The sequence below is a fragment of the Fragaria vesca genome, linkage group LG2, assembly GCF_000184155.1.
Source record: "Fragaria vesca subsp. vesca linkage group LG2, FraVesHawaii_1.0, whole genome shotgun sequence".
NCBI lineage: Eukaryota > Viridiplantae > Streptophyta > Magnoliopsida > Rosales > Rosaceae > Fragaria > Fragaria vesca.
The window spans coordinates 27,744,450-27,762,110 of record NC_020492.1 but is presented as its reverse complement, the minus strand read 5'-3'; the positions used below and the strand labels follow the sequence as shown (position 1 = coordinate 27,762,110).

The following is a 17,661-nucleotide window of genomic DNA, read 5'->3' as shown; positions in this document are numbered from 1 at the left end:
AAAGAAGAAGTCGACGTCGAACGATCGAGCAGAGAACCAAGTCTATTATTGAAACATATCGATTGAATTCTAATTCTTCTAACAATCATCTCTTCAGTTGTGAGATATATGGGTTACCCATGAATAAATTTCTTTCCCTTTCATAAAAAGCCATAGAATTGATCAACAAGGTTTATTCTTGATTCTTGTTCAGCCAAGGTTCTATAACTAGGGTTGGCTTCCATAATCACTAAATATTGATACTTGTTCTTCATTTCGCTGACATAAATTGAAGCAATGAATCTATGATGCTACTCTCCTTAATTCGATTTCGTTTTTCCTTGTTCTTTCTTTGAATTTGAATATGGAAAATAGATAATTGAATTATTTGAGGAGGCCTTCAATTGTATTCCTATCGTTCTCTGCTCGTTCTTCTTTTTCTATTCATCAACTTCTTCTCTTTTCTTTTTTCTTTTTTGGTTTTTGTTGGTTTGATTTTCCAGATTATAATTTTGTTTTTTTATGAAGGAAAATTAAACTTGTTAGAAATATATAATGCCATGTCATTTCCACTTCACTTGGTAGTTTGTTGACATCATTCAAATAATAAATCTCAACCATTGAATATTTTAAAATCTAATGGCACACAAACAGTGTCAAAATTGGTGTAAAATAAGATGTCCCTTAAACCGGACCCATGATATGGACTCAGTGTTCTTGAATAGTCTTCTCTTACCTGTGAAATCAAAACATGTGTCTATTGTTTGACAGGACATGACATCATATGTTTTTGTATGTTTTGTGCAAGATGATATGATGATCCAACAAATTCTTCATTACATTCTCCTCCTTAAAATTTACTGATATGTTTTTTAAATTTTTTTATATTAAATAACTCACACACCCTATATATGTCAGTGATGTTTAAACTCATGACTTTAAAGTTGTTGTCAAAATGTAACATTACTCTTTCAAACATTAAAAATTCTTCTACACATCAAAATACAAGTGAACAAAGCAACTAACATGAAGTATTTGATTCAGTTATCCGTGTGCCACTTTTATGTGTATATACTAATGATTTTTAACAACATTGAAAGTGACAAAAATGGTATAAGTCTTTCAAACACAGGTTGTGAGAACTTTTGACAAAATTCTCTTATTATGGGCATTTAATTTGATACGATCAAAAATAAAAAGTTTAGAAAGGAACTAAAGCTATTTAGTCTTCGTTCTATCTTCAAAGCTGCGATCAACGTAACTTTTACATTGATGTGTAAATGTACCGTAGAATCTGCTCTGTTTAAACGTAGCTTACCCACCCGGACTTACTTTCCCAGTTACGTCTTTTGACAAGTCAAACAACAAAAGTGACCCACAATCTCCTCCCACCAGCAATGTCAATGACGCGAAAAAATGAGCAGTCAAATAAAATTCCCCACCCCCAATTTGGAAACAAGCATATACAGGTAAAAAAGGACTGGAGCTAGAAGAAAGAAAGAAAGATTCTTTTGCTTTACCGCGTTATAGAGGCCACCGGAAAGCCGTGGAGCTCTAGAAGTCCAAAACAAGAAGCTTTAATCACAAATGCGACAGGTCAGAAGGGCCACCTCGGTTCCCCATTAGCCAGTGTAGGTCTGCTAATATGCGCCGCCGCCGTCGCCAGCGTACGTTAGAAACCCACGGCAGCAGTAACCATCAATCATCAAAGATCTCACCAATAATCTCCACCCAATAAAACCACCACCTTCCTCCATATGTGCAAGAACAAAATGGCCGTCGACGCCGCCCAGCCCACCTCCTCACCTCGACCCACAACCTCCGAATCCACCCGGATCCAGACCCGACCCACCTTCACCTCCTCCTCCTCCCTCCCTCCCTCCGGCCCCTCCACTTCCACCTCAAACACAAGCTACAAGCTCTCCTCCACCGCCTCCACCTCCAGCCAAACATCCCTCGGCAGCTTCCGCCTCTCCCTCCCGGAAAACCCAAACCTCTACGACTTCTCCGAAATCCGCGCCGCCACCAACAACTTCCTCGCCAAGCGCCTCACCTCCTCCTCCTCCAGCCCCTCGTGGCGCTGCACCCTCCGCGGCAAAGACACCGTCGTCTTCCAACGCAAGTTCCGCCGCAAGCTCCCAACCCAAGAACTCAAGAACCGCCTCTCCATGCTCTGCCGCAGCCACCACACCTCCATCATCAAGCTCCTTGGCGCCTCCGTCTCCGGCGACAACCTATTCTTGGTTTACGAATTCGTGCCTAACTCCGCCAGCCTCGCCGCTTGTTTGCGGAACAAGAACAACCCCGACTTCACCGTCCTGTCGACTTGGGTCTCCAGAATGCAGGTCGCCGCCGACCTGGCACAGGGACTGGATTACGTTCACAACAACACGGGGCTGAATATCACAATCGTGCACAATCGCATCAAAAGCAGCAGCGTCTTGGTCACCGAGCCTAGTTGCAACGCCAGAATCTGCCATTTCGGGACGGCCCAGTTGTGCGGCGAGGCCGATTTCCATACCCAGATGGATTCGAAGCCCAAATCTGCCGGTGAGATCATTGAGGTCAGTGAGGAAATGGGAATGGGTCGGAGCCCGAAGTCGAAACGGGGCCCCCAATTCGAGGGACAGAGAGGGTACATGTCGCCGGAGTTTCAGACCAGCGGCGTCGCCACCCAAAAGTCCGACGTGTACGCATTCGGGTTGGTGATTCTGGAGCTGTTGTCGGGTCAGGAGCCGTTGAAGTACAAGTTCGATAAGACCCGCGGTGATTTTATCAGCACCACAGTAGTTGACTCCGCCCGAGCCGCCGTCGCCAGCGGCGGTTTGAGGACTTGGATGGATAGCAGGATGAAGGACTCGTTTCCGGTGGAGGTTGCCGAGAAGCTGACACGTGTGGCGCTGGAGTGCGTACACGTGGACCCGGATAAGCGACCCAGCATGGGACGCGTGGCGGGGAAGATCTCCAAGTTTTACTTGGAATCCCGGACTTGGTCGGAGAAGTTTAGTGTTCCCACCGGAATTTCAATCTCGCTTGGTCCGAGATGATGACAGGAATTTTGGTTGTTTTTCTAACTTTTGTAATTATTTAAATACTAGGGTTCTAAAATTTGAGAGCGACATAAGTAGCTATTGAACGTACTGACAGTGATATTGTGATTTGATAATGAGAGGAGTTGGAAATGTTGGACATGGTTGATAGTTGAGCAAGGCTGCTACCAATAGAATATTAACATGGATTGGATTGGAATGACCAAGATTTATATATAGAGTTTTGTAATGTTATATGATGAGTCATATTGTTTTGTATGGTGAAGGTCCATACGACTAATTGAGCTTCCCAACATCTCCTCCTAGCATGACTATGATGAACTTTCTGCATTTATAGGTGATGACGAACTCGACTTTTAAACAAGAACAACCATCGTATGCTGCCATGCTGGAGATGATATGCTTGTCTATGGCCCTTCTTTTGATTATAAGAATCATTTTAGTTGGTCCATGAACTACGATACATCATGTATGTTGAAGATTTGATTGTTAATCTTCACTTTTCACGTTCGCTAAAATAGCGTAGGAGTAGTTTTGTTATATAATAGATTTTAAAAAGTAATTCTTTTTGTTAAAAAAGCCAAGAACATAATATCCATTGTTGCAGGGTAACAATTCTCTAATGAACAACATTAACAATTTTTTTTTTTGTAGTAAATGCTTAACATTTTCTACACCAATAAGGTCCCTTGGTTACTTTTTGCCTAATGCCCTAATCCAATAAGAGACCTAGCTGGTTTTTTTTTATTTTTATTTTTATTTTTTATCTGAATCTAATAAAAGCCTTCTTATTACCATATACGTTCCAATCCTCTGCATCCTTAAGACCATATCAAGTATAGACTAGATCACATGGCCAACAGATAATGAAACTCAAAATCATATGGCATTTTCTCAACAGTGGTAGAAATCTTGCCATTACTATGTCCCCTGAAGCATTCCACCATCGACTTTCTCAATGTTCCAGACGTAGGTAACTGGTGGCACACCCACTGAACTAGTGACTCCACATCTACAGCAAAATCAAGCATGTTTCCGAGCAACAGTTCCGGCAATGCAATTTTCTTTGTGCTGGTCACTACAATTGATGCTTGCAAGTACTCCAATTTTGATTTCTCCAACTCTGCTACAACATTATCAGCTGTGTATATCTTCACCTGAATATAAATTAAGGAACATTTCAATTAAAAAAAAAAACAGAGAACATTGAAACACTAATTGATTTGATGGCATGTTATGTTACAGTACATCTATAATTTCTATATCAGTTACTTACTGCTGGAGAAGAACGAGTTCCACAACACAGAGCAAATGTGACATTAGGATCCATGGACTCAAGACCATAGAGTTGGCGGACAGCAGATTTATCATCATTCTCACCGTTCTGAAAAGCCTATAAAAATGGCATAATATAAAATCATACTACTGATCCTTGTATATGAATAATATGATCAGTCTTATGTACTTACCTCTTTCAACGAAACTGAAGGTGCTGGTTTCCTCAGTATATGATGCTCGATAGATTGAGCATTTAAAATCTTACCTCCTATGTTCAGTGTTGCCTGAATCAAATTAACCATTAATGATTTGTTAGAAGGATAAAAGTTCTCATACTCTAATTCTCCTTCTTGGTACTAAGCGCAAACAATTAATTTTAGCAAGTAAATCAGTACTAAAATATTATGGAGGCCCAATATGTAAAATCTTTTTCAAGCAAAGCCTTGTGTCAGTTGTATAAAAACTTGCATTTTTATATTGAAAGTTGGGGCTTACCTTGTTGAGTACAGTAATTAATTTCTCTGCAGAAGGGTGCGCGCCAAATTCAAGAAAGCCCTGAAGAAATAGTTAAGTATATACAGTATTAGAGCTTCAACAGTATTTATGGGATTAATCAACTGCATTACTATCCTGTGCATGTGTGCCTAACTTTGTTTTAGAGTGACAAGCACTCCAAAATTTGGTTAGGCACACTGCAGCTAGCCAACATCTCTATATGAAAGTTCAAAGAAGTATATATACATTCATGATACAAGCATTGTACATGTTGATCCAGAATGCTAACTTCTGCTGGTATGTCAAGGACCCCAAATCCACAACCAGGAGATTGTTCAGCAACACCCTGCAAAGTCACAACGATCAAAACATAACATGCTTGAATTGTCAAATAGACCACATGCTCTATTCAAGGTTTTCACATACCTCAACTTCTTTAGTAAAGGAATGGAGTTCGATGCTGAAATAGATCTAGGGTCCATAGAAATTGAGGTAAAAACAACCAAGTTCTTGTAAGGGCCAATATCCCTTGGAATAGAGTCTTCCACATTGAAGATACCATAAGGGTCTTGTTGCCTTGATTCCTTCTGTAACAGAAGGCTTGACTTGGAGCTTAGGCTGGAATCATCCCTGAAGCTTCTTGAGGTTACAACAGAAGAGTGTAAAGACCTGGAAACGGGGCCTGATTTCTCCAATTCCATTGTTCTGGTCGTTCTAAGCAGCCTAACATAAATGAGGTTCAGACACTTCAAAATCTCCTCAGATAGCTTGTTTGGTTGCCAAATCTGGTTGTTCTCCTCTAGTTGTGTCGGACTTGGAACAGTTTTTGGTGAGAGATGATCTGAAGAAATGCCTGGTTTAAGTTCTCTCAGCTGAGAAAGAAACAGAAAACGGAAATCTCCTTTAATTGGTGATATTCACCAGCTCAAATTTAGGTTTCAATATCAATGGCATGATACACTACAGATAAATAACTAATCCAAAGTATCAATTTGGCTAATCAAGGGCTTGAGAACTAAGGCTTGAGTTACTAACTATGATATAGTATTATAGTTATTTTGTTCTTTGTTTCATCTTTAAAAAATAATTGAAATTTTCTGAATAATTTTTCGAAATGAAAAAATTCAACCGATCAAATAAAGGACTTGGGGGCAAACCTTTGGCGCTGATGGATGTCTTGGAGCTCGCAAGGGTGAGGGTGAGGGTGCACTTAAGAATCCACCTTTTCGTGGAACCTTTGACTGAACTCTAACCTCCCCACTGGAGTAATTTTCTTTCTGATCAGAAAAAGCTCTTAAGTTTTCCATTTTCTGATTTAAACTGAGTTCATTATACATTTCAAAATCACCTTTTATAGCTTTACTTATGAAATGCAATGCCTTGGTTTCATATCCTTTCCTCTCATGGTGAACACCTTTGTTTATGAGGCCTAGGTTTTCATCATGTTGATATTGGCCAGCCTTTGATTCCTTAGTAGCTTGTTCTTCCTGTTTCAAACCAAGTTTAAGTTTTCTGATTTGGTCTTCAAGTCGAGAAATTTCTCCTTCAACCATAGCCAACTCTGCTAGAAGTTCCTTCGTCTGCACAAAAGATGAAACACAGAAATGTAAACTCATTTATAACTCTGATCTGTAATGACTGAGAGACTAAATAAGGTCCTCGAAGAATACCTTCTGGGGAAGGAATCTTGGAATTCGAATAGCAGAAGCAGACTCGAAACTTTTCCGATTGTAAGCATGGTCCAAAACCTCATGTACTTTCTCCTCCTGATTTAACATTGTCTGAAGCAAAGATACCTACGAAATAGAGACGAGCTTGTTAATGCAACTCATATATCACTCTCATTTACAGGCCGAGTAGACGTGTTCATATTTCCATTTCATTCTTTAATGGATGCTCTACTACTTCTGGCCTATACTAACAAAGAACTTCAACGATACAACAAGAAATCAATGAGAACATGAAGCAGTTGCTGAGATTGCCTAGTTTTCGAGACAAACGTACTAAAGTGATTTGATCTTTTTATTTTATTTTTTATCCAAGAGTCTGAGAGTTCACTACTGAGGAGGCTTCCAACTCAGGTGATGTTGCCATACCTAGCTCAGTATATACTTAAGCCAATTTCTTAGCATGACACAAAATGCTCATTTCTCTGGATTTTAGTTTCCTAGTATGAGAAAAGCTTTGGTTTTTCTTTAACCAGTGTTAAGAAACCATCATACCTCTGTTTCAAGCTCCTCTTTGTTTCTCTGCCCACCAGCCTTCTTCTTTCTCTGCATTACAAATCAAATAAACTCATGCGTAAGTGCATGAAAAATCAATGAGATACACTAAAAACATTACAACATCAATATATCTGATAGTTTTCAAACAACTCACAATCTCATGAGATGGTGTGCGAACAGAAAAACCCTTGGGGCTAGCCATTACCAAAACCTCACTTCAACTAAGCTCGAGCCCTCTTCACCACTTCGAAGCATAAAACCAAGAAAGGTGGTATTACAAGTTTTAATAACGAGGCCTTGAACTTGTTCAAACGAGTCTTGGTGGGAGAAGGACCTCAATTATGGCAAAGGAAGGGCGGCAACTACTGCTCTTCTCCTGGCTGGTGCTGGTGATTGCTAATGTGGTTGACGTTTGAATTTGTTAATAATATTTTGATGATATATTTGGATTGTATTGGAAACCATGTTTGGGGATGAGGAAGATGAGGGAGAGCTTTCAGGGTGAAGAGGACGTTGGTTTTGGTAGTGAAGTAATTCGTTCATACTGTGGGTGAGACATCATAGTGGCGTAGCTTGCAATTCTGGCTTTGAGGGTACGTAAACACTTGGCGGTTATACCTTACAAACAAGACTCCTAAAGGTGCTTGTAGTTTAGTTTAGTAAGGCAAAATTATGTATCAATCATATCGTTTGATTATTAATCTCATCATTATCATAAGGAGAAGCTTCATCATCTACAAACGTGCTATATAAGATTTGAATTTGTGATCTAGCATTTCCCACCCAATGATCAACCAAGACGTATGATAACGTCGATTTTACCATATCTTATGTTGTACAACTTAAACTTGACCAAAATTGATGGTACACTAGCACTATAACATGTCTTCTTTTTTTTTTTTTTATCCAATTGGTATGGTGCCTGAGTGAGCAACCACTCTTGAGCGATGAGCAATTTTGTTATGACACCTCCTAAAGGTGTTTTCATATGTTGGGGTTCAAACTAAGGACATCTTATATCTTTATAGGAGAACCCTTGCGTCACCGTTTGTATCCTAACCTAGCTTGGTTCCACTGGACCAACTTCATTAGGTTGGACATAATTTGTGATAGGAGAAAAATATATTTAAATTGCACAATCAAAAAAGAGAAGTTAAAGTTTACCAGAAACATTAACATCCATTATTCTCTTTTCATAAAGAGTAGCTGAATGAATGAACAAAGGACTATGTTTGAGTTCAAATGATAGGCAATTATTTTCCATAAACTTCAAAAAGATCGAAAGTGTGAAAAACTACAAAATGTTTAGAAATTGAAATGCATAGAAATATAACTCAAATGTTTGAGAAGATATTCGCGCAAAGAGGGCACAAGGGTGTTATACTTATAATTCTTGGCTTCGAAAGGCAAAATAATAAGCAACTCATAATTTGAAGCATATGACACCAAAACTCTTGTCTTTTTTTATTGAAAAATGATTCTTGGTCTTATAAGGAAATATCGATTTAGCCGACGGAATAATTCCGTCGGCTAAGTGACTCTTCGCCGACAGAAGCAGAACCGTCGTATAGGACACCACATCTTAGGCGAAGGAAAATAACTGTCGACGTCTTCCGTCGACTAAGCTATTCATACTCGACGAAACACTATTCGTCGTCCAGGTTCCATCAGCTTAGTAAACCCTAGGCGACGAATATCTTCCGTCAGTATGATTTCGTCGGCTTAGATCCTCTTAGGCGACGGAAATTGACTGTCAACATAGTCCGTGGTCTAAGATTTTCTTGGGCGACGAATAATGTTCCGTCGGTATATCTAGTTTTAGACGACGAATAATGTTCCGTCGTCTTAAATTTTCTTGGGCGACGAAGACTATTCCGTCGGGTAAGAAAGACTTGGGCGACGAATATTCTTTCTTAGCCGACAAATTGTTCCGTCGACTAAGAATTTGAATTATTGCCTGACACAAAGCAGAATGAATATTTTTTCCGACGCCTTTTGTCTTAGGCGACGGAATATTCCGTCGGCTAAGTTTACACATCATGCATTTATACACCTTTTGCCCAGAAGAGAACGCAGAAGAAAGGCTTGGTCTAGCTCCCCCCCCCCCCCCCCATTAGAATATATATTCATCCGATCCAAATCTAGTTTTGGAAGCTTTTCTTCATGATGAATTTGATCGATCTTTAAGAGCTGCGCGCTTCGATCTCGATCTCCTAATTGGTATATATGTAACTACTTTAATTAATTAATCTACTTTCTTCTTTTAGGCATATTTTCCTGCGAACTTTCCGGTGACTGGCCGGTCCAATTTTGATGGATTGTTGCTTACTTGTATGCTTAATATAATTACTGGATATGTGTGTATAATATGTTTGTATGTACGTATAATATTATATATGCATAGAAACTATATAATATTATGTTTGTATATATATCTAACTTTGTGTGTAATTAATTTTAAGTATATATATATATATATATATATATATCTTTAGCTTTTGTATGTATGATTAATAATTATGTGAATAATATGTTTATCAAATTTTTGTTTTCATTCAAATCGATTTGTGTACTCATATGATAAAAATAAAATGATGAATCATGAAATTAAGACTTATAATATTCTTATACATTCATCAATATATGTTGTTACCCTTAGAAATCCCGTTCGAGAACCATTATGTTACGACCGTGTCAAACAAAATGGTTTTCGAATTGTCTCATATTTGGACAGTTTGGGAGCATATGACATTGAGATTCCGTTTGTTATTGGTGTGTTTCGTTTTCGGTTGTGGGTATATATATTGCGACAAGATCTTCCTTTATTGTTCTTTGAGTGCATTCTAGGTATAGATATTTGTGCACTTGGGGAACTGTAGGGAGATGCTGCCGAAATTTTCTCACATATGCGAATTCGAAACGCCCTAACAACAAACGAAATCACAATGTCATATGCTCTCAAACAGGATTAAGGCCCTAACCGGAGGTATAAGGTGAAGAATATTATTGGGGTAATAATTAAACTCTCAAGTATGGAAAATGATTGGAAAATTATGCTCATATATATGTAAAGTGTGGAAAATTATTGGGGGTCAGTAATTTTCTGTATTACTTGATACAACACATCTGCCTTCCTTGATTTCTTCCAGTTTGATACTTAAATGTTTGTTTTACTCTTTTCTAGGTCTTTTCTTTAATTTGGAATGCTTCTAGTTTTTGTTATGCTCATATGTTCAAGTGTGAAAAATTATTGGGGGTCAGTAATTTTCCTGACCAGCGCAACCAAAGTTTCTAGATGATTGTTATTACTTAGATTCCTTTCAACCATCCTCTAATGACATAATGAGGTAGTAAACTCTCAAGTATGGAAAATTATTAGGGGTCAGTAATTTTTCTGAACAGAGCAACCAAAGTTTACTGACCCCCAATAACCACCCTGTAACAAAAAAAACTGAAACTGACAACCAAAGATAAATGAAACTAATAGAAAGATCAAAGGAATAGACCAAAATTACTAAAAGAACAAGTTCTGGCACTGAAATTCAAGATCATTCATATGTTCTTGCAACACTACCAAAATACTACATATTTCACATTTTGAAGATCCTACATCTAAAGTGGCACTAATCTTTTTTCTATATTGATGTCCATGAACTTTAGCAGGATCTTCTTCCTCATTTCATTACCACCATCTTTTGTCGGTTTTTTTCTATGACATAGGCTCTCTATAAAGTGGAGCAAAAATGGTCCACAGTTTGACCTGCAATGTATTAAGAAACAGTGTTACTAAATTTTTCACCCCAATAAAACAGACAAGTAATTTCTGACCCCAATAAAATTCTTTAAAAGAAATTTAAAGGTACATACGATGTTTTGTTTTGCTACGGGCAGGATAAGATATCATTCAGCTTGTATCTTGCTTGATAAACGTTTTGGTCCAGCATCCATCTTCTTGTTCTTTTCTCTTCAGCACTCATCATCGAGTAACCGTCAACCACTATTCCTTGGTTGTCCTGCTTGTCATAGTTTTCCCTCCATTTCTCAGGGGCCAAGCCTTGGTTGAGAGGGTATTTGGTGGAATCATATACGCGTTTGATGAACACCATAATGTGCTTCACCTGTTAGTTCCAACACACAAGTAAATTACAACTCAAACAAACTAAGAGAACAAGCAACAAACAAAAACCAGTAGAAGTTTACTGCCCCCCCAGTAAACTTCTTACCCTAATAAATCAGTTACAACTCACCACTGCCATTGTATTATGGAAGTGGTTGTTGGTGTTGGCAGAGTAATCTTTCCTTGACGATAGCATTGAGTTCAGGTGATAAAAGCATCGAGCTTTGTTGTCAATCAGGACCAAGGTATAGTGGTGGTTGACCCCATGATGTACCGAAATGAAAACCAGGTCCTTACTGAAGATGGACCACATAGGATTAATAATGGAAAGCTTTATATCTAATTCATTACATTTGAATTCCCCATGTTTTCCTCCTCTAGCTAGGAACTCCTTCAGATTTTGTTCATGTACCACCGCCGTGCACTGTATTTATAAAAGCAAGTAGTAAGATTGTGTAAACTGAAAAAAGGTAACGGAGGAGACCGCGGTGTTGCGGCACGTTGCTATTTCAGGTTAGACTACTTACCGCTGCCTCTATGTCTAGGAATCCGACCGAGACCTTCTTCTTTTCCACTTCCTCTTTCAACATTGTGAGGTATACCCTGATGGTCTGCATGTACAACATATATAAGTCACAAATAATTACAACAAATAATACATCTTAGGTTACTTAAACATCAACTTTATTGGGGTTAGTAAGACCAGTAATTTTTTCTCACATTAGATGTAATCTCTCATTCTTGAATTATTCTCTTCAAGTCATCTTTGGTAATGTCAATGATACCATCACAACACTCCCAATACTGGAAACTGTGCAGACACAAATAAGTCATAAGCAAGTCAAACCAGGGAACTAATTGTAATGTTATATATATATATATATATATACGGACAGTGTCACCTCCCGACCCTTAAATTTTACCTTATTTACTAGCTTGATTATAATAATAATTTTACTGTCTCCGTCAATGAGTTATGGTTTAATCGGTCCCTAGAGGGGTTTTGAGGGACGATATTTTTCGGAGGGATTATTCGTAGGAGAAAAATATGACAACGGTAAAAATGGTAAATTTTAGCTAGTAAAAGGTAATTTTTATTAGGGTATTATATTAGTGTGTTAAATTTTAGAGTTGGGTTTTAAGTGATGGTGTTGGACCGGTGGGGGAAAAGCCCAAATCATTTCTCTTCTCTCTCTTCTCTCTCCCTCTCCCTCCGCCGGATTTTCTTCCCTGCCGTTCACCGCCATCCGGCCGCCTCTGACCACCGCGCCGGTCCCAAACGGACGGCAGTCGACCCAGCCTTCTTCTTGGACCGGTGAGAGGATCCCTAGCGCCGCCGTGAGAGAGCGTTGCCGCCTGAGAGGTTCGACTGCCTAGAACTTCCGGTCGTCGAAACTTCTTCCTCCGGCCACCAATCCGGGCAAGCTTTATATGGTTTTGAAGGTCTCCAACCCAGTTGCCTTACCCTAGAAGGACTCAGTCCAGTTTGCTTCAGGTAAGAAGAACCGGTGAGTGGAAGCTCTAGGGCTTTTTGTGTTGTTTTGCTCGATTGACCTAGTTAGGCTTGGAATTGGTGTTTGCGCTAGTTAGGAATGTTGTAGAGGGAGTTGAGAGGGTTAAAATTTGGTGGGCATTGGAGGTCGCCGGAATTGGCCTCCGGCCACCGCTGCCCGCCGGTTGGAAGATTTTAATGTTTTTAAATGTGGAATATTAAGAGGAGTATATTGATGTAAATTAGGGAATTTTCGGATGAGTTCTGAATAGGTTTGTGATTTTGCAAAGTTTGGTATTTTTGTGGCGGTTAATTAATGTAGAATCCGGCTGTAGGATTTAAGTCGTTGTTCTGGGGTGGTTGTAATTACGGCTGCTGATTATGGTATTAGAGTTGGATCGTTTCGTTTTAGGAAAGGCGAAGTTGGGCAAGGATGAGCGTGGTTGCGGCTCATATTTAATTTTGCCTATTTTGTTTAAATATTGGATTTTAATTAGGAATTTAATTATATATTTGTGGCAGGGTTGGAGGAAACCTCATTGGAGTGGCGATTTAAATTTCGTCGGGCTTATGCCTAGAGTTGTGAGTGGACCTTTGTTTTAATTGAAAAGCATGCGATGAATTATCTATTGATCATTTATTTCTTTCTCGGATATTTGCAATTTTCCTTCTTTGGAGAGATCCCGAAAATGAGATTTTCGGTGGATATGATTATGGATATTATGAGTATAGTATGTATATAAATGCTAGCTAGCTAGCCATACGTGCTTGGTCCGTCATAATGAGATAAAATGCCATTATGGCGTGACGTGAGTGTTAGACACTTGCGTCATAGCCCTGTATGAAAACTACTTTCTTTTCTGGTTTATTTAGGTTTTCATATAGGGAGTCCACGCGTATATAAATACACCGTTCTCTTCGGTCATAATGAGGAAAAATACCATTATGGCGCAACGTGAGCGTTAGACGCCAGCGTTGTAGCCTTGTATAAATTTCTATTTTTCTAAATTGTTTCTAGGATTCATACAAGGAGTCTGACGGGTGTAAATACATACGAATATATGATTATATATAATTTAGCCTGAGAGGCTCCATTTTATTTGAGTTGGTGACTAGCCGGAGCTAGTCGTGAAATTGCCAGTTTATGAGTTGAGTGCTTTTGAGCTGCCGCATACAGTATATTTTCTTTGGAAAATAAAATGGGGAAGCATAAATATTTTTATTAATTTATTTTCGTCCACTCACTCTAACGTTGTTAAGTGTTTTCCCCTGGGCCTTTCGTTTTAAAAATGCCCAGTTTGCAGGTTAGCTTAGTTGAGGTCGGGCGTACATGGAGATGAGGCATAGTCATCATATAGCTTCCGCTTGTTAATTTATTTTGTTTCCTTTCTTACTGTTAGAGTTGCTCTGAACCTATAAATGGTTGGATATGCGATTTGTTTAGATTTGTTTAGATTAGGAAGGGTTGTCCATTTTCAAGGGAGGTTATGCCGATTTTTCGGTAAATTTTCCTTAGAGGTGGTCCCCGCAGGATTTATTTCAGGTTTCAGGGTGAAATTCGGGGTGGGTCCTGATAGTTGGTATCAGAGCACTAGGTTATTCGTTTCCTTTCTCTTTTTAGTACTACCTTATATTCTTGGTCACACTTAGTGTCTATAGAGTGATGGTCCGACCGCGGCGGATCTATTAGCATTATATGCTTTAGACACTATGTGTTGATTAAGTTTGTGATGTAGTTGTTCTTCTTTTATTTATGGACAGTAGTGTGCCATAAATGTCTACATCTCTAAGACTATGCCTCCGTACGCCGACCTCTTGAGTGTTCATCCTTCGAGTTTTGAAAAGGTGTATAGTTTGCTCCTATTCCAAGGTTCATTAATTTAATATCTTTGATATTAATGGTTGGAGTTGATTTGCGAGTGGGGAACGAAAAAGCTTGTTAGCATTCCTTTCAAGTATCCAATGATTGATTGGGTTAAGATTAAGGTTTCAAATTAAGATGCTAAGGTGAGCATCTTGTGCAAATCTGTTGGGTGAAATGTTGATGATTAATGTCTTGGAGTTGTCCATTTTTAGTGGGCAAGATTGGAGTCAAAAATTGATTGATGGGAGATTTTGGTATTGAGTTACGTGACTTCTGAGAGAGTCGAGTTGGAAGGAAAGTTTGAAGTAGTGGTGTATTCTATTGATGTAAAAGTTAGTTGAAATGATGAGGTGAGGTATCCAATGGTAATTCAAAGGGGTACCTATATGAGTTGTTGAGGACCCTAGCCTTGGGTTAAATAAGGTTTTAGGAAATTTGTGGCTAGTGATTGGGTGGTAAGGCATTGCTGCATAAAGAGCTAAATGTCGATTTAGTTAAGTCTTGATTGAAGGCCATTTTGCCGACAATTTTTTCTGCAACATAAATCAATTGGGAACATGTTGGGATAATTTTGGTTGTGGCGGTATATGTTCTGGTTTCTGCAGTGCTAATTACAGATATGTTTCTATCCTTAGAGCATTTATTAAGATGGTAGCGGTAATATATTTTGAAAATGATGGATGATGGTAGTCGATGAATAGTAAGATTTCTGATGATTTTGGTCTCTATTGTGGGTTAGTTGAAGTTTGTTAAAGCACCAAGTAGAATGACTTGGATTGTTGGTTTTACAAAAGTCATTCGTCAGTGTGTTGTGACAACTTTTTGTTGTGCCGCAGTCGGGGAATTTTAAAAATTGATTGGTGGCACTAAATGTTTTGAGTTTCAAGCAAGTTTGGAATTATGGAGTGAGTTGTCGGTTATATTATTTTAATCGTGGGGCCAGTATGGATTCTTTTGGAATTCCAGGTGTTGAAGTTTGGTTTCTAGTTTTGTTGAGTGTTTTGGGAAGATGATAAAGTTAGATGGAATTGAAAAGTAATGGTGGAGTGAGAGCGGGATGGTTGTGGTCACTCCAGTTTTATGACAACACCTGGTGAATTTAATATGTGTTGTCATGGGTATTCTTTAGCAGTTGGGTGGAGTTGGTGGAAGTGGTAACAGAGGAATAAAAAATAAAAATAAAAAATAAATAAAAAAACCCACTGGATCTTAGAGCAAGAGTGCGTGGGTGTCCAAAGTAATTTTTTTTAAGCAGTGTCATTCCGGGTGGTTGATGTAAGTCTCAAATTTGTGATCGAAGTTGGTTGTTGACATCATTTCGTTCGCAATGGGTGACTAACTACGACATAACAATGGGAGGATCTATTCTCATCTTATTTCTAATTTGGTGAGATGGAGTAAAGATTTGGTTGTGGTGTGTGTGGGAATATTTAAATTATTCCTACTGTAGTTTTTGGGTAGTATCCTCAGAGCTTGAAATTATGGAATGCGAATTCAACGCTTCGATTTGAAGGGTAGAGATTCTGGTTGTTTTGTCGAAGTTTCGAGGTAAATGATAAATTGGTAGTTGTGTCGTAGTCATGGATCCGGAATAAATCCAGTGGTGATCCCAAGTGAGCTGGAGTTCATTTAAGCGATGAGTCTTGATGCCATAAATCCTATGTGGTAGTTTGAGAGTTGCATGGTGATGTTGATTTTGATGGTTTGTGTCGTTATATGTATATTTCATGATGTAGCATTATGGAAGAGGGTTTTCCCCTGTTAACTCAAGAAGCGTCTAGAGTCAAGGTTTATTAAGAGTTTTAATATTGAGAGTAGTAGTTTTTGATAGGTTGATCAACGTCTCTTCTCGGGATCGTATTGTGGTGTGACCACTCATTGATCCAAGTTTGATTTGGGAGGTCTTCGTTATTTGGTTGTGCGTTCATCCGTTGGTGTCAGGATGATTAGTGGAGGTTTCTAGTGCGATTTCGAAGCGAGTTCTGACAGATATCAGAGATCTGTGGAGCTTTTGAGCTCGAAGTTAGAGGACTTGCTTTTCGTGTGCTTTAAATTATTTCTTTTGGAGCTTGAGTTGAGTTAAGCCATGAGTTTTGATTCTTGCTTGAATTCATGGTTTTTGTTGGTTGGTGAACCACAAGGTGTAGTAGTGGGTCTTGTATAAAAATTTGTCTTTGCTTTTGTTAGTCGCATGTTATTGCAAGCTCGGTTTTCGAAGAATCTTTTTGGTGGAAAGCCGTGGCCCTGGGAGGCGTAGGAGACTTGAGCATATCTGAATTTCAGATCGTTTTCTGCTATCAGATTAATTATTATTGGAGGTAGAAAAAAAGTGTGTTTGTCTAGTTCAAAGGTTTTGGTATTTAGAATCATTTTTATGGAACGGCTAGCATGAGCAGTGTGCTTTTAATTATTACTCTTGGGGGTCGCAATTGCACCCGAATAAGTAGCATGGCTGGAGATGTAAATTTTGTCAATGCTTAAAGAAGGTGTTCTATTTATGTGGATTTCAACGTCAAGTTTGGCATCATGAATTGACTGTGTCAATTTTCGTGGGCATTATTAGTTAGTTTTTGCTTATGACGAGCAAGGAGGAATATCCAGTTTCCACATGATAGTTATGTTTCAGATTATCTTCTGGTTTGTGGTAAATAATAGTGGAGATAGCAGAATCAGGAGAGAATTGGAAATTCCCATAAGTTGCTAGTTTGTGGTGCATAAAATGGTAATGTAATAGTTTTGGTGGAGAGACCTAAGTGTCGTGGTATTGATCTTTTCATAATGTTATTTCGGCAATCGAGGTTATCATATGTTGGTGGACTGGTCATTTAGGCAGAGCAAGGTTGTCTTGTGGACTTGCGAGAGCTTTGGCTGCGCGAAAGACTCTACGAGGTGTCTCGGTAGTAGGAGTGATTGTTGCAGTTCTGCAGTGTGTGTATCCTTAAAATCTGTTCAATTAGCGGGTCTTAATTTTGACCACTATGAGCATGTGGGAATGTGTGAACTTTAGTTTCCTAGCAAGTGGGCTTCATTGTTGAGCTGTGAGCAGCGTAATGACGAGGTTATTACGTGATATTAGAGTGGCGATTTGGATTTCGTCGGGCTTATAACCTAGAGTTGTGAGCGGACTTTTGTTTTAATTGAAAAGCATGCGATGAATTATC

At 38.8% G+C, this 17,661-nt stretch overlaps 2 protein-coding genes across 2 annotated transcripts; one reads left to right on the top strand and one right to left on the bottom strand.

The window, feature by feature from the left end:
* The first annotated feature begins 1,653 nt into the window (after positions 1-1,653).
* LOC101294138 (lysM domain receptor-like kinase 3-like) lies at positions 1,654-3,232 on the top strand. The gene has a single exon (XM_004291586.1). The coding sequence runs from the start codon at positions 1,737-1,739 to the stop codon at positions 3,024-3,026; it is 1,290 nt and encodes a 429-aa protein (XP_004291634.1). The 5' UTR covers positions 1,654-1,736; the 3' UTR covers positions 3,027-3,232.
* Positions 3,233-3,731: 499 nt separating this feature from the next.
* On the bottom strand, positions 3,732-7,450 carry LOC101293845. The gene is made up of 10 exons (XM_004291585.1): positions 7,182-7,450; positions 7,025-7,075; positions 6,473-6,598; positions 5,960-6,382; positions 5,229-5,674; positions 5,049-5,148; positions 4,803-4,862; positions 4,499-4,591; positions 4,306-4,422; positions 3,732-4,186 (listed from the first exon to the last, which is right to left on the bottom strand). Exons 1-10 carry the CDS (start codon positions 7,227-7,229, stop codon positions 3,878-3,880), a joined length of 1,773 nt encoding a protein of 590 aa, XP_004291633.1. The 5' UTR covers positions 7,230-7,450; the 3' UTR covers positions 3,732-3,877.
* Between the last annotated feature and the right edge of the window lie 10,211 nt (positions 7,451-17,661).